Source organism: Melitaea cinxia, chromosome 22 (genome assembly GCF_905220565.1).
Source record: "Melitaea cinxia chromosome 22, ilMelCinx1.1, whole genome shotgun sequence".
NCBI lineage: Eukaryota > Metazoa > Arthropoda > Insecta > Lepidoptera > Nymphalidae > Melitaea > Melitaea cinxia.
In genome coordinates this window covers 7875189-7902949 of record NC_059415.1, presented here as the reverse complement: position 1 = coordinate 7902949, position 27761 = coordinate 7875189, and the positions used below count along the sequence as shown (strand labels likewise).

The following is a 27761-nucleotide window of genomic DNA, read 5'->3' as shown; positions in this document are numbered from 1 at the left end:
AACGCGTTCAAACAAACCAACTTTTCACAATAGTTGTTAGGGATAAGAAATTTCTCTTGTACCTATCTATAACCTAACTTTGAAAGTTGTAAATCTACTCAGAGAGGAAGGTACATAATTGTACTATCAATTTAAAATAATCGACTTTTTTATTTCTTAAATAAATTCTTCTAACTCTTCTTTTTCCTGTTTTTCGAGTTTTTGGCGAAGAGTTATACAAACCTCCTCCTTCGTCCACCTCCCCCTATTAATATTCTTCCTCGGCCCAGAGCTTTTGGTTGAAGCCGGCACATCTTCGTACGCCGCTGAGTCCTCTGAATACTCACTCGACTCGGAATCATACCCGCTACGTCTGCAGACAAAAAAAAACAAAGTATCAATACCTGTTTACACATACTATTCTAATTTATTAAATTTAAAAAGATTTAGTCAATTCCTAAATAAAGCCTATATTATAGCACCGGATCATGGCGGTAGCGCCTATGTGCCTAATATTTTGTATTTATAGTTGCGTTATTATTTACGGCCTGTATTCTTTTCCTAACACGCGCATTGAAAATAACAAACTCTTTTATTTTATGATAGAGTTAGATGTTTTGCGTGATCAGTCTTCTTCGCGTTACTTTGGCTATTTACATAGAAATAAAATTTTTATAAACAAGAAAATTGCGATAACATACTGCAACGCTTCTATGAGTGACATAATGTAACCAGATGTCGACATTTAAATGGACCATTCCAATTTACTAAATTCTGTTACAAATTAAGATATACCCTTGATTGGAATGCCGCATGCCTTTGTAGTCATCATATTTTATGCTGTGTAAAAGCTATAAAAGAAAAAATCGTCTAAACTAGTCAGTGTGGGGAATGTTGTTAACATTTTTTTCTTGTAAAATAAATTCTGGTATCATGAAGTAGTTTTTATCGCTGAAGCTGGCCAGATTTGAGAACCGTCCCGACTATTTAATTCTATTCGTTCCGAAATTTGACTCGCTTGATCTAGCAATTAGAGTAGCAGCATGTTTAAAGGACTTTCTAACCAAAAAAGATAATTTGATGCATTCATAAAATATCCTGATTAATATTTTAGCTGCAATACTTCGAAATCATATAATCCGATAATTTAATTACCATAAAACAAAAATAAACATTTAATGCAGCAAATTTAGAGTAGCTCACGCTTTTAAGCTAATGCATATAATGAATTAGTTTAATATATAGCAAAGCAATACTCTAAAACGGCTGAACCAATTCAGCTATATTTTTTAAGTTTTCGTATACTTTATTAAAAATTCGAATTAAATATTTCGTTAAAGTTTACAAATTTCAGAAAACTGAAAGATTACTTCAACTTCATGCTTGTTTAAGTTTTCAAGGCAGAACAACGCATGTCGGGACCGCTAGCGAGTAATATGAATCGCTGTTACTCTTTCCATTCCATGATGCAGGTAAAAAGAAAGACAATGAAAAAAATATTATTTACGACCGCAACAGGATTAAGAAGACTATTTATCACAAAAGTTACTTGAATCTTGGCGCCGTTCATTCAACTTGTAGACACAGAATAGAATTCTCAGAAGGCCGATGCGAGTTTATGTCGGCATTTCAGTAATATAAAGTGTGATAATAAGACTTACACACATACACATAGAGATCACGTTTGTGTAATGTATAATAAACATTCTTAAATATCAAAAAACGAGTTTTAAGTATGTAGATAAATAAGGCATTCCGGTTTTAGGAAGCTTTATAATTCATTCGCGTCCATACTTTCGATGAGGTAAGAATGGAAATAAAAATAATATAATAATGTATGCATGCCGTCGAGCATCAGCTGATGGAAACGAGTTATTTCTCATTCATTGCAAATCTTGAGACGCGGAAATGTCGACAATAACTATGCGAATTGAGTCACGGGTCTCAATCTGTTAGTGTTCTATGTGATTTATTAATAATCATGGTTACTGTTTAAAAATATTTTTTATTTATTTAAAAAATACTTACATATATGCTCAATAGTAACACACATCTGTTTTTGGTTGTAACATTACATTATTGAAGTAAGCTTCTTTACGCGCGCTTGACTTGGGAAGTAAGCTGGGGAATGCGTGACGAGAGCGTTACGAAAAGTGTGATAGGACGGAAGTTGAGAGTTAAATATAAGTTAGTGAAGATAGAAAGGGAGAGTTACGTTTCGTATATTACTGTAGGGGCAACTAAAGAAATTTTACGTCAGTTGTGTGGTCTAAAGTACACTCGTTTTTTTTTTTTTGTTGTCTTGTTGACCGTCCTTTGATTTAACGAAAAAAAAAAGGTGCGACATTATAATTGGTTGTTTACCCGAGTCATAAACTTAATTACTTAATTGTATTACATTTTGTAGCAACTTTCGAGTCTTTAGAAAAATCTGTGTATTGTTTCACTTAAAATACTTAATTTTTCCATTTTGAATATTAAAATTTTAAGTAACTTACCAGTTCTAAATTTAAAGAAACATATTAACATTAATTTTAATAGTTAAAAAATATACTACAAAACTTTATAACCAGAATATACAGCTTTAATATAAATAGTATAAATTTTTTTGGTGTCATATATTCTCGACACAGACCTATGATGTCATTAGAGAACGTCTTTTACGAGGCCTCAAGAGGCCGGGCGAGTCGCTCCCGAATCGATAACAATATATAAAACTACTAGAACCGGATTTCGAATAATACTTAATTTTTTGTATGTACCTACATGTTTGATCACTTTTTACCAACGTATCGTATCGTTCGTGTGATCCATATATTTTAGTTTTTATGTAACGTTTATATGTAATTAAGTTCGATTAGATATTTATAAAATTCACACGGTTGTTATTTTAATTTGACTAACATAAATGTTACGATAAAGTTTTATATTATTAAAGACTCCTACCTACTACTAATTAACAAAAATTAAAAGCAATGAAACGTATCAACAATCGTACCTATTATTAAAATAAAGTAAAAGATAGGTAAATATAGTGACATCAATAAAACTTGCCCAATCTATACTAATATTATAAAGAGGTAATCTTCACAAATACTGATCCGATTATAAAAATTCTTTCACTAACATAAAGCTACACTATTCAGAGTGTTATAGGCAATATTTTATTGTTATTGAACTAAAAATTCATTGAAAAATAATAGTATAATTATGTTCAAGTCGGAGAAATGCGAGCGAGATGAAAACTTTACTATTGCATCACCAAAATAATAATTAAAGTCCACACACACGTCGGCTTGTGTGATATAAAGAAGTATATTAAAATTAAGGAACCTCATAATATATTATCGGATTAATTGTTGATCAAAAAACTTCGGATTATTCGTAACGTAGGCTTATTCTTTTTTAGCCGAGTTCAAAAAAAAGAGGAGGTTACTCAATTTGACCGTATATATTTTTTATGTATGTTCGGGGATAACTCCCTCTTTTATGAACCGATTTTGAGAATTCTTTTTTGTTGGAAAGCAGATATCCCTAGTTTGGTACCATGATAAGAAAATCAGGATCTGATGATGGGATTCCAGAGAAATCGAGGGAAACCCGAAAATCCGCATAACTTTTTACTGGGTGTTCCGATTTTGATAATTTTTAATTTAATCGAAAGCCAATGTTTATCATATGGTCACATGTAAATTTCACCGAGATCTGAGTACAACTTTTGGAGTAATCTTTGATAATGCGTATTTACTTGACTATTTTTTCGTCTACCTACGTTGTACTACTTGTCGATATAATTGAAGTCGGTTTTTCTTCGTTTGCCTGCAAACACAATTATGACTTACTCGTATGACATCCCGTCTTATTATCCAAAAACAAAACGCGACAGTGATTGCCGAAATCCAGACTTCATAATCTCCATTATCCACTTGAGTCCATTTTACACATACAAAAAAAAACACAAAAATGTCAAAAAACAATTTATTTCGATTCCCGCTAAAACTGTGAACACATTTTTACCTCGCACGCTCACTGAAGGACAAGCATACACTGTAGTATAGAAAAATTCTATCCTTAACACACACAAGTCCAACGCACACACCTACACAGAACGCATACGCAGAACTAAATAAGGGTGAAGAATACAAAAACCCTTAAAGGGACGCGGTACAGTAAAAGGGACGAGAAATGAAATACAAAAGAGCGACAAGGACGGAGAGCCGGGTATAAAATCATACCCTCCGGTGGGAACTTGTGACGCAACACAGCCGAAGGCAAGCAGGTGTAGGCAACATACATAGACAAAGAAAGTTGATTTTATAACTTTGTTGGATAGGTCAGTCGCTAGAAAATATAGAAAAATAAATTAGAAAAGTTTTGATTAGTGTGAGCATATACGAGCTAAATTTATTCCTTAATACTAATAATATGACACAAAGATCATTAAATTCCATTCGTATTCAAATTCAGTGAAAAAATATGAGCAAATCTAATACATACATCACAAAACTTCTCATTCATAGAGATATAGGTGTGTGTATAAGTTATATAACATAAACATAAACGATTCACATGCCTTCTTTTATTTATCTTCTACGAAAATTGTAACAAAATGGTTACCAAGCTACAAAATTTTACAGAATTCGTATAAATTATCCCGATGCGTTTTCGATGCTTGTAACTTTAGCACAAAACGGGACTTTCAAGTAAGCTACACAAAAACAAACAAAAAAAAATTGAACAGTGCCTTTAGCGGATGCCGTACTAATTCCATCCCGTCGCTTTCGTTTTTGCTAAATTCAAGAGGTCACATGTTGCAAATGTTTATCAGCTGACATTTGTTTACTCAATTTCCTTTTAAAATATTTAAATACGTAGTCTTAATTTACCTTTATCGTAAAGAAAAAGCTTTTTTAACTAAACTTATATTCTGACATCACATAACAAATTAGCGATTATGCAATCGATGATCGTAAATCAACTTCCTGTCGTATACAAAATGATAAAGTTTCTTTGAAACCATCCTAAGGGCATTGCCAGATACCAAAAAATCTAATCAGATATGTTGATAAGTAAAACTTTTTCACATATCGAGCCAAATTCGGTGATATAAAATTGATAAATCGATGACATTCTTGCTTTTAGTTTTTTTTTTTTAAATACCGCATGGCACGAGTTTTCTTTCACAAATTCACTAAAATGACTTATGTGTACAAAGTTTATCTTGTCCCTTTTCCAGAATTAGTTATATTAACTAGACGCAGCCTTCTTTTGAAATAACACGCAAATGTAACTTATTTGTGACGTAGCATGTTTTAATTTTAAGTCATTCTTCCTAAAGAAGGTACCACCTACAGACACTAAATCAAAAGACATTGGATAGGATATGAAATTCTAAAAAAAGTAAAGAATATACAACACACACAAACTATGAAAATAAAAGGATTATTACATTACTATAGAAATATCCTTAGCAACAAACGTCAGGTGGATTAATGTAGCATAAATTCTAATTAAAGTAAGGAAGTCCGTAGATAGTTCATCTATGGTCATTTTCACCTGTCCTCGGACCACCCCTCGGACATGTGATTTTAACCGCGATTGTACATAAGCGGAAATAGTCCGATTATCTACCAACCGAAACATTAACTAATTGTGCTATCACTTCATTTTTGTCCTTACTTTTTTCTTTGTGACATAATTTTTAAACCAATTTCGAAAATATCATAAGAAATCCTAGGTTATTTCTTCCGTAATATTCATACGTAAAACATTGTATTTGTACGCATTATTATTTTATTTATTCCACAAATATTATAAATAGAAACACTTGTGAGGATGGATGAATGTATGTTTGTTAATCTTTCACGCTACTAAAAACCATTAAACGGATTGTAATGGAACTTGTTGCGTAGATACCAGTAAATCCTTTAAAAAAATTATCACGATATCGCCACGGAATCGGAAAATATGCGGACGGTGGACAAGGCGAAGGTAGTATTTAATAATCATCTACGAGTTTGTTTCAGTATTTTACCACCAACAAAGCTACATCCTTTCTACAACAACACTTAACTTTACTAAACAAGTCATGTATTACCAGCTCCGATTGATAATTATCAAGTATTAAGACAGTTCCTTTTACTTGAAATTCATCAAAATAGAGGGGTTTTTAAGGAAATGACCAGTTAACTCACGCATATTCCATGTTTCCTGTCTTATGTCCCCTATGTCCCACCGTTTGAATGTTTAACCATTAGCGCTTGAAGATACTCCAAACAAGTTTTGAGAAGGAATTCCTCAGTGTCCCGTTACATTTGGTAATCATTTCGGGAAAGTTGTTAATACGTTGATAATTAGAAAAGTACTAATATGGGTAGGTTTTGAAAAGCATTTAAGAATGTTTTGGAAGAACATAATTATACATTTCTCAATCAACAAAGAAAACTTAACTGTCCTAAAATATCAAGTAGGTAATTAATTCCAAAAATACATAATTATTATATTCACAGATTGTTTCCTTGGGTATTGTATATATGAAAATTTATTTGTTTAAAAGTTTAGAATAATGTTTTTGATTAAAACCATTTAATTACATAATGTTTAACATTCTCATTTAAGACATTGTATTCTATAACGACCCGCTCTAGCTTTATCGATAACATGTGGGCGTTTATGAAGTTTCTTTGTTTTTCACTGTCTTTACCCAACTAACCTGTTTATGTTCCCAGAGGCATTGTTTCTTGGTATTGGATTGTCTTTTGATAATGCAATGTGCCTTTCAGAATCAATGAATCACATTTTTTTAGAACGAGTTTGTATCATCTGGTTTAAAATTACATTTAGAAGTAATTAAAATTGTAATATCGAGTACGTGTGACCACCATAACATTTTAAACAGTTATAAGCACTCATATAAAAATAACTCGGTTTATGTTAATTAGGATAAAAACAAACGTAATAATTATATGTTTCAACCGGCTAGACGCTTTAAAGCCTTTACAGCTTTGTTTTTCATTGTATTACAAGTTAAAACATTAAAATGAAATAAAATAAAAAAAAATTATTAAGAAATCTCTAGTCACTTGTAAGTGACATTGGAAATCACACATATCGCCGCAATTATTCAAATTAGGGTAGCACCTAGCGGCTGTTTATTAAATGGTGACAATATTGTGTTTTAATTTATGTAAATGTCTATTATACTATAGTACAAAAATAGTCAAAAACTTTCATTATGATTTATTTTAAGTTTCGATCAAGTTTGGTCTTTGCAATCACTAGCTTGTGTGAACTTCATGTAATAGTCAACTCTGTTCAACAATAATTTAAATTAAAATATAAAAAGTTTATATATTAATTGTGTTTGTTCGCAAACGAAAAAAAACCGACTTCAATTACATTGACGAGTAGTACAACGTAGATCGACGAAAAAATAGTCAGGTACCTGCGATTTATCAAAGATTACTCAAAAAGTAGTTATCAGATCTCACTAAAATTTATATGTGACCACATGACAAACATCAGCTTTCGATTAAATTAAAAATTATTAAAATCGGTACACGTAGTAAAAAGTTATTGCGGATTTGCAAGAAATTCCCTCGATTTCTCTGGGATCCCATCATCAGATCCTGGTATCCTTATCATGGTACCAAACTAGAGATATCTCCTTTCCAACAAAAATACAGTCGAATTGAGAACCTCCTTCTTTTTTGGAAGTCGGTTAAAAATTCTAATCAAAGGACATATTTTTACTTATTATAATAAGTAAATGAATGTGTCGCTATAGTAATAAATCTTGTCTATAAACAAGTACTTGAAAGACAATACGACACCGGATTCTGCTTTATGAGAAAACACTTAGCCGGCCTCCGGCGACGCATTTTACGTAACACTATACGACCAATGAATTGGAAGTAATTATTTTCATCCTCAAAGCGGGACAGGTTTTTGTGCGGGCTAATAAAATTAGTAATATGAAAACTTTTAATACTTAGTAAAAAACTTATATTGAGTACAATCGAGAACACCCAATAACTTCAAATATGTGTAACGTTCTTAATTTTAAAAGAATTTATTGCAGTTTTAAATATCATAAAATCGAAAACATTCACAAATAAAGTATGTACATACTCACTAACTTATCTGACTGTGATTAGGATATATTTGATACATAAGAAAACTATACATAATAAAACAAATATAACAATGATAACATAATTACAGTACCAACGAAATTTTAATAAAATATTATATAATACTTACTGATATTCGACGCTTAATGTGATAATTTCAACATGTACCATGCCATTCATATTATGTAAGTGTATCCTATTTCGAGATGCTTGATTATAAACTATGGACCATCATACTACATATATGGGTAAACTTAAAAAATTTACTTGAATCTAAAACACTGTTTATTCAATTTCACTTAGGGCCAGTTTCACTAGTTGCGGTTAAAGTTATTTGACGGATAACGATATCCAACGATTAAAAATTTTGATGTATTATTCCTTTTGAACGTCGAACTCCACTGTATTTATGATATATTAATATCCGCAAGTATATATTGGTGAAATAAGTCCTATTGGTGTAGTTTACCTTCTACTGTTAATGTTTTATCGTAACTTATTGGTATCAATATCCACAACTGGTGAAACCGGCCCTTACTGTATTGTAATATTTAGAATAACAAATATGGAAATGATGATGATGATGATGATGATGATGACGATGATGAATATTTAGGAACTATGGAAACAATCGTATATATGAAACAAGCAAAAGCTTTGTTTGTTATCCAAAACAGTGTCTTTTCGACTTTTCGTTTGATAATAATACCCAGCATGTATCAGAAACAATCATATATATGAAACAAGCAAAAGCTTTCTTTGTTATCAAAGACAGTGTCTTTTCGACTTTTCGTTTGATAATAATACCCTGCATGTATTATTAACCTTCTTTTAAAATCCATTATTTAAAAATAACTGTCCTAGGTCCCTCGTAGCCCCTTTACGTTATTTTAATGTTAATCGACGTCTGATGCTAATATGAATTCCTTGCTTTATACTCTCAGTATGATTCAGTTAACTGGAATTTTATTATAAGTATTTATCAGCAATTATATTGGTAACCTAAATACCTGTAATTAATTTTTGTATATGTTACATTATCTCTAAATATACAAATTTTGTCATCATTAAAACTGACAGAGACATAACGATCACACTTTTTTGAAGAATTCTATTCTCTTATTCCAATTAACTAAAACAAATTAATGATTAATTATGTTATAATAACCCTAAATAAGTCTTGAATAGAGGTAGGGCACAGCAGGCAATTTCCTGCTCAAAATATGGAGCAGAGCGAATGGGGTAGTAGGTACCTCGACTACAGAAGATCACAGCTAAATAATACTGTTTTCAAGCAATATTGTGTTCCTGTTGGTGAGTAAGGTGAACAGAGCTCCTGGGGGTAATTGCTAAGGTAATCGCTTACCATTAGGTGAGCCGTACGCTTGTTTACCGACCTAGTTATATAAAAAAGGTAATTATTTGAAACGCATGTAACTAATTTAATAACGCAATTTATTAAAAGGCGATTACTTAAAAAGGCAGACTATTAGTACAGTATTAGGTAAGAAGAGTTTAGGTATTAGTTATCTAATCTCTAAAATATTTCGAGGATGTGAGGTCTCGCCTATGAGACAAGACTAAGCCTAAAGTAAACATATGAGGGTTCAAACAGGTTCAGTATCCCTTTGAGAATAGACAAATAGACGCATCTAATGTGCACACGTGAGGTGACGACAATGGTGTTTAAAAGCTAGGGGAAATATGCGAAATGGTGGTCTTTTATATTCATTACGATTTTCTCACGCACCGTCACGGTCATTTGTAATTTATTTAAAATTTTAAAACAACGTAGAATGTCATTGTAATTATATTAAAACTTGTGTTGTTTAAATTATAAGTGAAGAAAAAACAACAACTTTTTTAATAAATTAAGATTTTCAACTACTTATTAGAGGTGGCACAAATAATAGTAACGTTATATTGACTTAAATACAATCATGTCAACTGTAAACGGACGTTTATTTTAAGAGTTAGTGATAAGTTTTGATATAAAAACGCCAAAAATCTGGTAGCAACTTCCGACTTGTTTACTGAACGAGGGGTTCCAGGTTTTTGTTGGAAACAGGCGACGCGTCAGCGCCAGACCATATGCCATGCGATGACACATTTTAAGGCACATGTGATGTTTTTGTTCGACAGTTAATAGGATCGCTTGGCCGCCTTTACGGGAACGAAAATTCTTGACTTGAAACTAATAATTTGTTTTCACGTGTGCCAAAACCTGGTCAAACCGAAAACATTGGTTTCATGAGTAAAGGAACAATTGTAATTGCTTTTTTATTATGCAAAGGACATTAGGATAGTCACAAAAGTGGGGTGAATTATAAAGGGACAGATGTTCCCTTACGGTGATTACGATCGCTGTAGGTACGACGGGACATTAATAAAAATATTTAATGATATAAAATCGTCTTCAGAAAATTTTTAAATTTCGAACAAGACGTAGACGAACAAATCCCAGAGTCAACATGAATAAAAACTTATTTTATTGAATAACAAAAGTCTAGGGGTTGTTCACCTGGTCATTTCCCCTAAGATTAATGTCTCAAGGCGTACAATGACTCCCGCGCACATGGCTTGACATTTCTCAACCCCGAGTCGCTTTTTTTTCTGTTCTTTCAACTTCCTCCCCTTATTATCGTCTTACAATAATTACAAGGCAGCACGCGTCCGAAAGGTGTTTAGAGAAAGCGCTAATGAACCAGTTGCTTTTGAAAATTAACCAATGTTGGAACATTGAAGAATTTTCTGTAATTACGGGTCATAGAATCGTATAGAAGTATAAAAAGCTTTTAAATGTTTTAATAAAATAATAGTTTGTATAAAACATCACCTGCTTTACAAATAATCGAACTTTTTCTTACAAATAACCATATTAAGACTAGCAGTACGCTTTTAAAATTGTTAATAATACCTTGAATACCATTCTATATTTACTTGAACGTTGTTTCTGATATATGGCACAAAGCAATCACACAGCCGAGGGGCCTCTTGTGTTTATTGTATGAGGTCATTGTTCCAACTGCCAAGCGCCACGGGACTAAATTGTTACAGTTTATCATATTATCGCTACTCTATGTTGCAATAAATCGTAAATGGTCGAAAGACCAAATCCGCTCTTGGAACACGGTGTCGTCTATATTTGAAATCAATTCCTTATTTTCATTTTAGACTGAATGAAGTTTTTAAGAGATATTTAAAATTTATTCAGATCACATGTGATCTATCCAGAAAGTGAAAATTTTTGGGCAATGGAATAAATTTCTGCTAAAGTGCGACCATTTTAATTCGTTACACCAGTGTAAAAATACACTTACTTAAAGAAAACTCAACAAAAAGTACTCTTTTTAAATGCTCCAGACGTTTGGCGGCAATTTAATTAATTTTTATAAAGGGTCTCGCTGTATCCTTTAAAGGACAAAGTTTCGTATTCGAGTTGGAAAAATCAAAAAATTGCAGTGCAACGACCGGTAGTTGAGTGGCGAAGAATGCAGTCTGAACCAAGCGCCGAGCCTCGGGCAGGTGATATGCCATCTGGGAACCACGTGTCAATCGAAATTCACTGATATCGTGTGCCAATTATCCGGAATTAGATTTCGAACAGTACAAAAATTATGTTTTGTTTTGATAATGTGTTTATCGTTTTTTAATAGACCCTTTTGTGATACAATTGATTAACGGGGAAATAATTAATTAGTTCGACTCGATTTCGAGTACAAAAACTGCGCAGATAAAAAAATTTGGACAAGGCGAAGGTCTGACAGCGGCGTGACGATCGGCTGCACGTGTATGACAAGATCGTGTTAAAATATTAGATAACTTTTTTGAAAATTTGTATATGTATGTTGTATATTTTTTATTTATTTTCATTTGTAGTAAACAAACTTAAAATTCAAAATTTTGTTATTCCATAATTAGAATCATTTTGGAAGATAACTTCCAATGGTAAATTTTTAGGCCTACGAAAATAAAAATAATAAATGTATAACACAACACGATATAATAAAATAATACATAAATATCGATCGAATTCAAATGCGGGAGTACACGCGCCATCTGCGGCCCCCACAATGATTGTCGAGCAGCTGCTGCGATGAGCCTAGGAAAAACCCTATGTCCGACACGATAGGTTCCGTATAAAGTTAAATATAATTACTTTAACAACTACAACAAGTGTCATAAACTTAAATAAATATATATATTTAAATAATTTATAGAAGATTTACATGTAACAAAATTAATAATTTAACACTGTGACTATGATGAAGGCGTGTAGCACACGCGCCATGTTTTGTAATTTTTTTAAATAGTACATTAAATTATGCAAGTTTTCTATAAAATTAAATCTATGACTTCATCAATTTCATTAAATTCGTGTATTATTCAGGTATATCTCGTACTTTAGCGGAACCCTAATAAAAATATTGAATGTATCTTTTTTGGATAAAAGGGTATTAACATCCTGGTTATACTCGATGTATTAGCGATTATACTTTATTCTCGAATCACTTTTTTATACATTGTATTATTATCCGTTTATAAAGCCCACTGGTGTATTTCCTGCTGTTATCGGAACTACATTAACATGCCACATGATGTCTACCTACTGTATATTATTTTATCCTCAATATTACCTTGCGAATAGAAATCATAATACGTCAGGAACAAAAACATTTAAAGCGACAAGATAACGACAGTAGAACCATTATTACAATTAAAATATGTACCTACTGACTATACCTAACGGTTTTGCCACGTAATTCTTTATACCATGGACATGACGTACTAAAAAGTAGCTTATGTGTTATTCTGGACCTCCAGCTATGTATACAATACAATACAAATATACTTTATTGTACAACCAGAAACAATACATGTAACATAAAAGAAAAAGAAACAAGCAAAACAATAATATAAGAATATGTGGTGTCATGGGACACCAGGTAAGAACGAAGTTCCTTCGGATAGTATAGAAGCAACACAATTTGAAAAAAAAATGTATTGGAACGAAGTTCCTTACGGCAGGCTTTGACATTTGGGTGGGCGACCGAACTGAGAAAAACAGTAAACTTAGTAAAAAAAAATTCTATAAAGTTTACTAGTAATATTTCAGTTTTACAAACGTCATATTATACAGTCGTGTGACTGATATTACGTCACTTCCGTTACATATTTTTCTTACGGTTTTAGTCTCACATTTTTTCAGTTCGGTCGCCCAGCCAAATGTCAAGCTTGCCGTAAGGAACCTCGTTCCAAAACTTCGTTCCAATAACAAAAAAAAAAAAAAAACGAGAATGCAACAAGTTTCATTACGATAAATTCAGTAGTCTACGTAAAAGTAGTAATACACATTCATTATTCCATCCTCATAAACTATAATACTCAATAGGTAATATTAGTACGATTAATACAACTACTAAAGCAAGTACAAGTTTACATGAAGAAAACACAAGGATTTTAAATGGGATAACAACGTACTTCCTAAACTGAATATTGTTTTAAATTAATGACCCACCATCTTGACACGATCCAGAAATATCAACATCTTGATTCGTATGAAAATATGTAGCTAATTTTAATGTATTATTAAGTGTTAATGGATAAGATATAATACATAGTGTTTTCATAGAATTAATAATGAAAAATTAATGGTTTAGGTTTTTTTTTATACAAAACAAGTGTTCTACTTACGTTTTTATCAAAAGTCATAATAAAACCGCCAAGCAACTTGTATTAGTATACTGCCGAAAATTACAGACTTGTACATAACAAGATGATAACATCATCCTACTCATAGGCAATTTACAGTAAGCTTTGTTATTTACAACACTATTTGTATATACCATGCGATAACAATATCGTGCATTAGTTTAATTAAGTACGCGTCATCGGTTTTGTAATTGCTTTACCATACGCAATGAAACATACTCTTTCTCTACGTTAATTTTACTTAATTATAGTTTTTTGGTTGTTTTATAACACATGTAGTTTTTCAATTTAATTTATTAAGTTCAAAATAAACGATTCGAAAAATCGCACTTTTTAAATAGCACTTGAACAAGAGAATCAATTACTCTCTGTAATAAACTTTGGGGTCAATAAACGGGATCAAAACAAACGTATCATCCCTTGTGAAATACTTATAGAAATCTGTCTGATACCGCGACATGCACGCGGACTTGTCCCTTTGTCCGATCATATGCAAGCCCCCTCTTAAAATCGTGGGAATCAACATTTACCTGTAGCTACATGACAGCATATGAACCTCACAATACACATTGTTTAGGGAGTACAAAACTCACACCCCTAAATTAATTGTAGGTGCAATATATTGCAATCAGTATTTTCATATACGATCGAGGTCTTTTGTGAGAAATATTGCTCCCACAAGGTAATAACTCCGATTTAAATTTGAATTAAGAAAAATAATAATTAATTATGTGACCTCACTTAAGTAACAAAAATTGAAACTTTTTTTAATACTATTACAAAAGAAAGTTTATGCTATTACTGATAATTCAACTCTATTACAATATTAGTGATAGGACTCGTACTTATATAATGTGGTACTTTTAGCGTTAACATAATTTTACTTTAAAAAACGAGTGTGCTTTACCACACGACTGAAGTAAAACTTACGAAACGTAACTATCTCTTCTTTTTATCTTCAATAAATTATATCTTTCTCTCAACTTCCGATCGCCTCGCCCAATCACACTTTTCGTAACGCTCTCGTCACGTATTAGCTTACTCCCCAAGTAACCGTTCATAACGAAGTTTTACTCCAATAATTACTCACAATGCTAAAATGTATGCTGAAAAAACTACCTTCGTGTATAACTCCAGACGTGATATACAAGTTTATAATTACAGCCAGTTAATCTTCACATCGAAATCAATAAATACCGTACAATATTGCATCACGTCTTACGTACGACGTGTAGCACTTTAATGACACTGAAACAGTTTTTTGTAGTACATTAAAGTCAATCGATAATAAGAAATCATAAAATTTACGAATGCACATAACAATTATTAAGGTGTGTATTTGTACGATGATCAAAATGTTTACTATATGCCTAAATTATACTAAGTACACTATTTTTAATATTTTGATCAATTGATTGATTAGTTCAACCTGTAATATTCTATTGCTGGGCATGGGCCTCTTTCTTGATGTAGATTTTTAATATATTGAAATTAAACTACTTTAGTACGGCAAAGAAATAGTATAAATTGATAGAGGAAGTTTTTTCAATATAGTCTTAAGATGTTATCATGTACCTGTATATACATATATGTATGTGTATACTCGTAATAATAGAGAAGTCGCCTTAGCGGCAAAGCTATTTAAGAAATAAATAAAAAATAAAATACTTATACCATCGTTATTATATAAAATAACTAAAACACTAGAAAATTATTCACCTAAGAGTACACAAATTATATCGATAGTAAATATTTAAAATGTTTACCATAGAACACTCAATTGTCCGCGCGTAAAAAAGGTGCAATATGACGGTCACGCCTCTTGATGACCATAAACACGAATAAATTAAATTAATTTGTATGGAAGCTCACAATTACATGCTCTTTAGTCGGGTAATTGATATTACTCAGATAAAGCATTGAATTTATAATAAGCCTCCTTGAATGAAGTGATTTACACATACTTTGTAGTTCTTGTTGGTGAATAAATTAAAAAGTGTAATTTTTTATTATTAAAGATTTTAATTTGATAATTTTAGAAAGAAGATAGTGTATGAATGTATTTTATATTATAATTATCTAACACCTACTATCATGTACTATACGATATTAGAAACACCGTTTTCAAAATCAAAATATTTACCAGAATAGTTTTTTTTAACTAAATTTCATTGAAGGACCTTAAGAAAAAAAATGTATTAAAATATTGAGCAGGAAATTAAAAATGGACACAAAAAAATGTTAATAATTTTAATAAACGCTTGAAACCGGATTCGAATCTATAAAACCGATTTCAATACGGCAACCATATGTTCGAAGGCAATATAATCGTTGATAAGCATTCAAAAAGCCCTCATACGCCGAGGAAACTATGGCAAAGTTTCCGTAAAACAGTAAAAATTACCTTTATAGGGGTATTCGAAATGCACTTAATATTATCTAGGGTTGCCTGCTTATTTCATTTTATTTTTATGAAACATGATTTATTTTATTGACTACAATTGTATTTAAATGTGTACCATCAACGATATTAAATAAAAATAAAAATAGGTACATATACTTTTTATTTTCAGAGACATTAATTTCTTTTAAGTGTTGTTAAGGTCTCAAGCATATAGTTCCATAACATATAGTTCCAGCTTAGGCTATATGCATAAAAAAATTAAGTATGTACAGTTAAAAAAATTAAGATATTGTAACAGGAAAATTCCTTCAGCGTGGGAAAACGTCCCTAGCTTTACTAGGCTGTCACAGGACTGTCGATCTGTAGTTTTAGTAAAAAAATTGCCTGTAGAATAAGCATAATTAAATTGCATGATAAGTATTTAATAAATGGCGTGGGCGTTTTAAAGCCCGTGGATTTTTAATTTTAAATAAAAAAACACTAATATATCTATACAATCTTCTTATTAGCCTTTTATATGTAAATTTTCCCAATTTCCCTTTTGCGCACTTCTAAACATTCTCGTGAATACTTCTTAAAATTGACTGGTGAAAATTGTATCAGTATTTAGCATTTATCCCTTCTTTTGCGATGTGCGTATTAGTGCAATAAATAACCCAAAATAATGTCTATGAAACAAAAACTATCTTGGCACAAGTATTTATATAAATATATATAATAGAATTTCAAAAAATCGTTAATTACCCTAAGTTAGATTTTTGTGCTTCTGTACTTTACTACTTTTGGACTGTTTCTCGTTTCTTGACATTCATATGAGCTTAACAATGGAATATGCAGTTTTATCTCACATACATGACGTCTTTATTCCTGTGTGTCTTGAGTGTCCTTAGAGATGGTAGATCAATAGCTAACATTAATGCAATCTCATATTGTACATTGAATGTATTCTTGTCATGATTTTTCAAAGCCCTAGATACAAAGACATGAGTTCACGCCTTTAAGCCCGAGCTTGTGGAGGCCTGTGTCCAGCAGTGGACTGTATTAGGCTGAAGTGAAGATACAAAGATTCACTATTTATTCATTTATTTATTAAGAAAACCAACAGCGTTTCAGTTCATACTATAAAAAATTACAAAAAATAAGGCCAATAACAGGTTTCCCTTTATAATATTTATAAATATAGTTAGTTACATTGTTGCATTTGGACCGATGGGATGGCGCGCTTACAATAGTCACAGCTATGGATCATTTAAATGGCTTTACAGATTTTTCTTTGAACTTGAGCCTAAAATTTAAATCTATTGTAAGCTCTATGGCAATATTACTTTATACCATTTAAATGAATAATCAAGCTCCATTTTATAAATATTAATTTTAAGAACTTACAACAGTATTATTGTACATTTTTATTGAGAAAGAAATGACAACCCTACCAGTAACTACACAGTTTCGAAATAACATTTGAACTACCCGCATAATATACTTCGAAAGGTGCTACACTTTCAGTTTATGGTTTGCATATTTATGTCATGGAATCGATAACATTATTACGATCAACATTCAATTTTAATTAATATATGTTATAACAAAATACAGTTACATGCTGGTACCGAGCAATGTAAGACAATGTCAGTTAAATTAAGTGTTAATCGATAAACAAAGCGCTCAGTTTATGCCTATATCCTGTAAAGAACATTTAGAATTATTTGTTATACTCCAGTAGTTCACAAATTGTTGCTAATCTCACACTAATCAATGTCTCAAATTACGTTTAATTTGTTACTGATATTGTAAAAAAAAAAATTACAAAAATAGTTTCAAATTCTTCAAAAAAAAAAAAACCAGAAAAAGCAACACTCTTTCCATAACACAAAAGTATAATTGTGTTTGCTCGCAAACGAAAAAAAATCTACTTCAATTATATCGATAAATAATACAACGTAAGTAGCTAAAAAAATAGTCAAGTAAATAGGCGTTATCAAAGAGTGCTCAAAAAGTACTAAAGAACTCAATAAAATTAAAATTGGAATACACAACTAGTATCTATCAGCTTTCGAATAAAAGAAGAATCATTAAAATCGGTATTATTCAATGAAAATTTATAGGTCGACGAACAAATAGTCAATAATTAAATTTAAATGGGACTACATGGCACGTAGGTACAGCCTTTTGATTAAAACAAAAATGATCGAAATCGGTCCACCCAGTTGAATGTTTTGAGGTGACATACTGAGGTGACATATATAAAAAAAAATTGAATCGAATTGAGAACCTCCAATTTTTGGTAGTCGGTAAAAAAAAAGAGTCACATAACAAATAAAACTTTGCTTGAAATAAAACAAAATATTATTGTCGGTACTTACTGAAATATTATTGAAATATTTATTACTGAATTAATATTATTACTGAAATATTATTGTCGGAAAGCATCACAAACGCATATGACTATTATACATTATATTATTTGTTCTTCACGTCTAGAAACACTAAGTAGGCGTGTAATTCTAGTGTAATTTTCTTTAGCGATATCTAGAGGGGAGTTGCTTGACGGGACTTTCCTGTTTATATGAACATAAAATATAGATAATGAAAGAGTATCCGGCGATTTCAATCAAATACGTATTCATTATTTCATTTGCAGTTATATCAATTAACACGACTTATTTATTTAAGACTTATGCAAAATTTTATTCTATAGAAAAAAAAAACATTATTGGTCGATATAACATTTCAATTGTTTTAGATAAAGATTCAGTGTTAATCTGAAATTGAAACAAAAAAAAGATACAGTTCACTCCAAATATATAAAAACAATCTGTTATACGAATATAACAATTACATTAATATTTAAACATTATAGATGTGTCTTGCGACATCTTGCATCAGAGCAGACATCTTAATATAAAAACATGTTAAAAAAAGCAGTGACAGTCACAGCTGTCAATAGAGGCAGCACACGAAAACACCGGGATATGCGCACGCGCCGATTTAGATCACTCATACAGTTATTTGTTACACTTACAAGAAATTATGTTTATAGTTATATATTCACACTGTTTTCATTTTCGCTCGTGTCACAATGTTAGTTACAAATTACAATACTCCTCCGAAACGGCTGGACCGTTTTTTATGAAATTTTGTGTACCTGATATGGGTAGATCTGAGAATCGGCCAACATCTATTTTTCATATCCCTAAGATATCCCCCCCCCAATATATAGGGGGAGGGGGGATTAAGAGGGTTAATAACATATATGGCAAAACAACGTTTGCGGGGTCAGCTAGTAGATATACCTATGAGATTACTTTTCTAAATAAAAACAAGCTGCAGCTTCAAAATACACTTAATAAAAAACAACCATACCATTTTTAACCGACTTCCAAAAAAGGAGGAGGTTCTCAATTCGACTGTATTTTTTTTTTTTTCTTTTTTTTTTATGTATGTTACATCAGAACTTTTGACTGGGTAGACCGATTTCGACAAATTTTGTTTTAATCGAAAGTTGGTGTGTGCCAATTGGTCCCATTTAAATTTATTTGAGATCTAACAACTACTTTTCGAGTTATACCTATCTAATAATGCGTTTTTACTTGACGCTTTTTTCGTCGACCTACGTTGTATTATACCGCATAACTTTCTACTGGATATACCGATTTAGATAATTCTTCTTTTGTTAGAAAGGGGATATCTTTAGTTTAGTACCATGATAAGGAAACCAGGATCTGATGATGGGATCCCAGGGAAATCGAGGGAAACTCTTGAAAATCCGCAATAATTTTTACTGGGTGTTTCGATTTTGATAATTTTTAATTTAATGAAAAGCTGATGTTCATCATGTGGTCACATTTAAATTTTATCGAGACCTGATAACTACTTTTTGAGTAATCTTTGATAACGCGTAGTTGCTTGACTATTTTTTCGTCGATCTACGTTGTATTACTTGTCGATGTAATTGAAGTCGGTTTTTTTTTCGTTTGCGGGCAAACACAATTATATTTTAAAATTATTAGTTGTATGGCGTTAAAATATTTTCAAATTTTCCCCACGACCAAAAAACAATTTTCGTATTCATTCGACGTAAAAATCTCATTTTGAACTTTGACACACATACAGGAATTACCCATCTCATTCGCAAAAAAAAAAGTATTACTTAACGCCCATTGCGAATATGTCTGTAGCGAACAAAAGATGTAAGTGTTCGAATCCGTCGTAGAACGGGCTCAAAAACTTCCCCCGATTTCTTAACTTATTTTAAGTGTATTTATCGAACCCCGAAACAGCTGGTCTATTCAATGTTATTGAAAGAAAAAACTAACGCTGTCAAGTCACGTGGACCCAAATATTATTACTTTTTAGTTAACTGTTGCTACCACAACAGACGTAACAGTTACAAGGATTTGCGTAATATGTAGTGTGAAAAGACTGTCAATGATAACTCACACAAAAATTTTACGGAATCGACAAGATTTTCTTCTCTTACTACGATTATGACGTAGCATTATTTTCAAATTATTAATAAAACCTACAACACTTCTTTACCCTAAAAGTTGAATTGAGTCACTAACTGATAAAAGTACGTCCTAACGGCACCATTCTGTAAAGTAGAACAATGACAGGGATTTGGGAAACTTCTTATAAGGTTATAAATATAAATAACTTTTTTTTTATGCAACTAGGTCGGCAAAAAAGCGTACAGTTTACCCGATGGTAAGCGATTATCGTAGCTTATAGTCGCCTGCAACACCAGAAGCATTGCAAGCGCGTTGCCGACCCTATCCCCAACTCCCTCCAGGAGCTCTGGTCACCTTACTCACCAACAGAAACACAACACTGCTTGAAAACTGTATTATTTAGCTGCGATCTTCTGTAAGGTCGAGGTACTACCCCCAGTCGGACTGCTCCATATTTTGAGCAGGAAATTTCCTGCTGTACCCTATCTCGGTTAAGTAGATGCCAATGTCTGGCAGGAAGAGTATGTAATTGTTTATCCAAAAATAAATTGTCATCAGATATAATTAATTAAGAAAGAAGATTAGCTCTTACACTGGAAAATCGTTTAGAATTTTCAAAAGTAGAAGCTGAAGTTTTTCTAATGTTAATTGAGATACAAAAAACACAAAGACGAATGTTTATTGAGCATAATGCATGAGTGTTATTACAGTGACTAGCGCATAGTTACAGTTGTTCAGTTGCATCGTGTGAAAGTCGCGTCCTGCCATTGCCTCCACCCCAATTAGTTTGGTATTCATAGAATAGTTAGATAAGGGTGAACTTTAAATTATATCGATATCGATAACTACGCGTCACATTTTTGGGAGAATTTGGATCTACTGATATTTACTATTAATCGAAATGAGTTTTTTGTTTTCGATAATGCTTTATTACAGTTATGAAACTTTTTTAAAACAAATTCTTATGAAAAGACAGGATGGGCCTTGACTCTGTGGTCAGCCTAATTAAAATTGCTTTAATTAAATATAATATCACATTATTAGGCAACATTACGTTTCTGTGTTAAAGCTAATAAAATATCATTTTGATGTTATAATATTTAACTCGACTTGTTATATAAGTTAAATAAACGAACATTGCATGACACTAGCAGCTGCTAGTAAAACACGCGACCACATAACATCTTCCTTATCGATAGAATGAAAATCATCGATAAGTTAGCAAAGGTCATCACTGGCTCGCACCTTGACAGCCATCTGCCGATGCACGTGAGGCAATTAAGGCATCGAACCCTTGGGGGTGCCACCCTCGTATGTTGGTCGTTTACCTTTAGAGGGGTTGCGCGGTCAACTCTACTTGTCCGTACTTATTCTCACATCAAAAGAACAGTAAATAAGTACGTACTGTTTTAATTATAAAAATATTTGAATAAAAAAGGCTTAGGCTACATAAAATTTATTTGGATTAAAGAATTGATGTTTCCTTAAAATTATAGTTTTTATAGATGTTTAGAGAAGAGGTCTAAACTCTTAGCTTTTTAAGCTTTTGGTTATGTATATATACTCGTATATAGAAATATAAACTATAAAGTCACTTATTAGTACTGACTTACAATTAAAATACCCAAGCATTTTTTAATTTGATCAACTCAAAATACAAACACAAATATAGTACCGTAGTACCCCAAGTTAGCAATTTAATCGCAAGATCTTTAATCACTTTAGAAATATTTTATAAGAAATCTAATACTTATAACTACTAATTTTAAAAAGAAAAAAGTTTTGTATACATTAATAAGTAGGTATGGAGTTTTGTTTATTAATCTGAGGTATGGAGCGTCGAGCGAGCGAGAAATTCATCGACGATTCTATAAGTACACTTAAAGGTTTCCGAAACTTAAGCGATGGAAATTCCATGGGTGAAATAGAATGAATATTTTACATGTATTATTTTTTATAGAACAGGTTGTTTTAATTTTTTTGTAGTGTGGGAAACGACCATTTACACCGCTGTATAAGCCAAGGCCATCAAGAGATAACATTTATCTAAAAAAAATTACTTTTTTTATTTAATTAATAAAAATATTTATAAATAAAAAAATTACTTACTATTTATCACTCGTCACGTATGTAATAAATTAATAAAACACAATGCGATTTATTTGCTAAAATTTTATTATTTTAACATACAAACCATGTTATTGGAAACACATAAAAGTGAAAAAAAAATCTTAACTTTACCAAGATGTGACCATTTTACCTGGATCACCAAAACGCGTACGGTTCTAATCTACCTCGGGCGTGTTTATAATTAGACAAATACAATGCATCACAAACTGAAGACGCCATTTCACGACTATCAATCAAGAGCATTTCTAAATTTTTCCATATCATCATTGCCTATTCCGATAATGAAGCTATTATATTTGAAACTTGCGTAATTTGCCCTCAATTTAAAATTTCTTCAATTTTATCTATTTGTCATTCACATTCTTGTTTATTAATATATATTTAGTGATAAGAACTCTTGACTATAGAGGAAAGTAAAAAAGAGAATTTTTTTATTCATTTATTTGTATTAATGGCTTTTTGTAGTGCCCAAATAGTACGGGTAATTTCGCCAATGTCACGTTAGAAAATATTGCGACTACCGTCAAATTTGATAATCTCATTAAATTCTCATTCCAATAATACAAGGGCAATAGACAAGGGCGTCAATTGAAAATATTGCACACCTCCAAGGAAGCTGTGCATTACTCTCACAAAATGAAAAGTACGGGAACCGCTTACACTTCATCACATCATCATCACAGCAGCCTTTCGCAGTCCACTACTGGACAAAGGCCTCCACAAGTTCAAGCCAAAAATGGCGTGAACTCGTGTGTTTTGCCCATAGTCACCACGCTGGGCAGGCGGATTGGTGACCGCAGGGCTGGCTTTGTCGCACCGAAGACGCTGCTGCCCGTCTTCGACCTGTGTATTTCGAAGCCAGCAGTTGGATGGTTATCCCGCAATCGGTCGGCTTTTTAAGTTTCAAGGTGGTAGTGGAAGTGTGTTATCCCTTAAAGGCTTTCTACACGGTCGGGATCGACCGCCGACCGTCGTGTTCTTGGTCGGGTCAACCAATTTTTGTATTCATTCTACACGGTCGGTAGTTGACTCAACTTGTCAGTTCTTTTCTGGTATTTGAAGCGATGGCTCTTTGCCTTTTAAAGCAACACAAGGTGGGTGTGGCAATAACTTTTTTATGCTAAAGTGAAGTGAAGTTTATTTGGTTCTTTTCTTTGTATAAATCGGATCCAATGTCCCAAAGACATGACAAATCACAAACCAAGGCCGTTGACATCAAACAAATATTGGTCGGGTCAACCGTTTTCCACATTGTCCATTTTTATACCAACCCGACCATGGACACGATGGTCGGCGGTCGATCCCGACTGTGTAGAAGGCCTTTTAGTCGCCTCTTACGACACCCACGGGAAGAGAGGGAGATATTCTTTACTGCCGTAACCACACAGCAGGCGCTTACACTTAAACCTATATATTTATATAACAATGCATTAATATGCAGTAAAATACACACTGTTATACAGAATACTTGTCCAAATGTAAATTTAATATCATTTGAATTCTTTTTTGAATACTGTTAAGTACAGTAAGAAAAATCGAATTAATAAATAAATAATTATTATGTTCCACGTCAACTTTTTAGACGTAGGAATGATACCAAAATAACGCGAGAAGCACTTGACGAATTAAGCTGTTTTTTTATTATGTCAGGAAACTATAGAAGCCTTCTTAATATGAAGGAATGAACATTTTTTTTCAATATTCTTTATTTATTTATTATCTTTGAACTAGAAGATAAATCAATTATTTTAACTGTACGAAATATAAGTTATCTTTATGAGAGGTAAAGTCAATAATTCATTATTTAATAATAAAAAAAATTATAGCTTAGGGGGATACTTTTGGATTTTTCAAACTATTTTAAAATATTAACAAAAATTAATAACTCACTGTTTGATACGTGTACGAATTACAGCAATTAGGTATAATTATGTAATATATACATACGCTATATAAATTCTGTGAGCGGATTGTAGTCGAAACTCGTTTAGATAAGACCGGAAACATCGTGACAAATATCTTATTTAAATGCTATGTATGTGAATGATGACTTCAATGAAATATTTTCTAGTTAACAACTTGAAGAAAAAACTTGTATTTTTGTTATATTATTAATTATTATAATAAATCAGTGTACCATGTTTTTATTGTTTTAATTCGTCACATGTGAAGCTAAATCAAATAAATTGTACAAAAAGGATTTTCCGTAATATTTTTCTACCAAAACAAAAGAGGGGAGAGAGTCCAAATGTAGTAAAACTTTTTGAGAGTCCGATGTTAGTCACGTTTGATGTTGGCGATGGTAAATCTTTACAAACCACACTTTTTTTACAACCTGTATACTTCGGTTACAATCTTTTATTCCAGTTGAAATGTGTCACATACAAAAGCAAAGCTAAAAATCCAGCGACAGCATAGCCGCTCGGTCTTTTACGATCAAGTGATTCAAGTTACTTTTTATCACATTAAAATTCCTTCTTCAATTACCTTTTACAAGAGTAAGACGCTTTTGCTATTTTTGTCTTTCGAATGCATATTCCGATGTGCTAACTACGAGGATTATATAACTTCTAAAGGATATAGGTAGATGAACATATTTTTTCTAACGCCATTCATTTCAAAGATAATTTAAAGAATACGAAAATGTTTCGCAAATGAGTAGGACGCCCAACCTTAATATACGATCCTACGAAATTTGAATAAAAACATTTTCTAAATACGAGAACTATAAATAATAAAAGCGGCACTGAATTTTCACCCAAAATTGGTCTAAAAACAGAACAAAAAATATATGAAGATTGATAAGAATTTAGATAAGTAAACTAATAAAAACGTGACTGAAATAGGAATTTAACGAAGCTCAACTTAGAGTCATTACACGCGATAGAATTCGGCCAAATTTATAACTCCAGATCATCTGTAGAGGTTTTGTCCGCTGTCTAGTTAAGTAGGCATTGTACGCGGGACCTTGGAATGCTTCAAGGTCCATAAGAGCACGCAGGATTACCCAGACGAGTTGAAGGTCGCTTGGCTTATTCAAATTTGGCTTTTGAGAAAACCGACGAATATCTTAATACTTTATATCTATTGGATATTTTGTTGCATTCAAAACTACGCTATAGAATAGAAGTAATTTAGCTGAAAGCTTTTCATAGTAAACCCGATTAGATCTTCATGTTTTTAATTTTTGTATTTTTACTGAACCCTTAATCTTCGTCTTCATAGTACTTATTCAAAAAGATATTATCGATATATCATTTGTAATTACTGAAGAATAAAACGATATAATGAGTAGTATAAAAAGTTTTAAAGCAGTTTCATACAATCGAAGTTGTAAAGAAAACCGGATCTTCCTGGTAGTCTGAATATTTTAAAAAGCATATTAGGCTATTTTACTTGCCACCCGTCTGATATATCAAGCCATAGTATGATGTCTCCCAATTAAATTTAATTATCCTATAAGACGCACATATTTACAAATAAAATAAATATATCATACCGGTCCGCTTAAAATTAAAGAGAACACCTATATAGAAGTAGGTATAATAACATATTTCTAATCTTTTACAATAGAATACCTCCCCAATTACTTTAAAAAGTGATTTTCGTGTAGTCTCATAATTATCAAAATCAGTTAACCATAATAATCGAATTACATGGTAACTTACAAATGTAGTTAATTGTAATATAAATAATTTAAATAATAATTATTTTATTCATCATTTCGAAACAGCTGTAAAAAAAACAATGGAAACTTAAAAACATAGATGTTGATAAGCGACAACTAATTAATTATTAATTTAAAAATAGAAATTCTAATAATTAATAAATATGAATTTGATGTAGGTAGTTCATTCTTAATTAAACGAAATATATTATTTTTTTGCAATATTTATTAATTATTACAAAGAAAGTATAATATATGTATAATCTATGGAGGCAAGAGATATTTTTCGTAAACAAATATAAAAACTTGACTCACTTTTTACGCCGGTTACCAGAGGTATTACTCTCGTCCGGAAAGTTAAAGGATTTACCAAAAATCCGATATTGCAAGTCGTCCTCTTCATTACTTTGATATTGCATCGCTTACACACTAATTTCAATGCGTATAACGAAATTAACCACCCTTATCATTACTTGACCTTAGAATCATCATTACAAAACATACTACATCGAACTATTTCACTATCATAGATATAACATAAACACGTAAACTTTATAGGTATATAAAATGCCTAAAAGCTTTGCCGCCAAAACAGGAAATATTGAAAAGTCCTTTTTTATTATTTATTATTTTTAATTTTATCGGCAGCAACACGACGAATCACTGCCCGTAGCGCGTGCGGAGCCTGACTGAACGAACGAAAACGCAGCGCTGTAGAGCGGGAACCAACATGGTCGTCCCACCCGGATCGCCCTGGTTACAACTTACAATGGTCGTGAAATTCCAGTTTATAGTTTTCATTCTTTTTAACAATTTAGAAGTAGTTACAATTAGTAAAAATAGTAAAAGAGTTGCAGTAAGTAATTTTATAGTATTATATGATGTTGTCTCAAAATCTATTTCTTTTCATTATAAAATTTAATGCAACCAGTTTTTAATATAAGTACTTAGGTATTTTATTTTAATAATAAAAAAGTTTAATTTTAAGATTTTTTTTTTTCAATATAAATAATAAGTATAAAAAGAATATTTTCGATATTAAATTGTTGGTTTAATGACGTCAACTCTCGGTGCAACCATTCACTGGATAAACCACTTCCAGGTTTAAGATAACATACTTTTTGTGGATCGACGACAAGTTTGACTACTTACGATAGGTAGGTTTATTTTTAAATTCTTCGTCATATTCGACCATAATTTACAAATAAATAATCATTGAATGATAACAAGTCGTGATTTAGACATTAAAATTAAATTGGCTATGGTTTAACATACCTTGATAAGCT

At 31.7% G+C, this 27761-nt stretch overlaps 1 protein-coding gene across 1 annotated transcript in view; it reads right to left on the bottom strand.

Annotated features, from left to right (window-relative positions):
• Positions 1-27761, bottom strand: part of LOC123664438 (myb protein) — a 60397-nt gene that overhangs the window by 29430 nt on the left and 3206 nt on the right. Inside the window, exon 3 of the mRNA XM_045598982.1 lies at positions 223-352. Within this exon, the coding sequence (XP_045454938.1) occupies positions 223-352 (130 nt within the window). The remainder of the gene's footprint in view (positions 1-222; positions 353-27761) is intronic.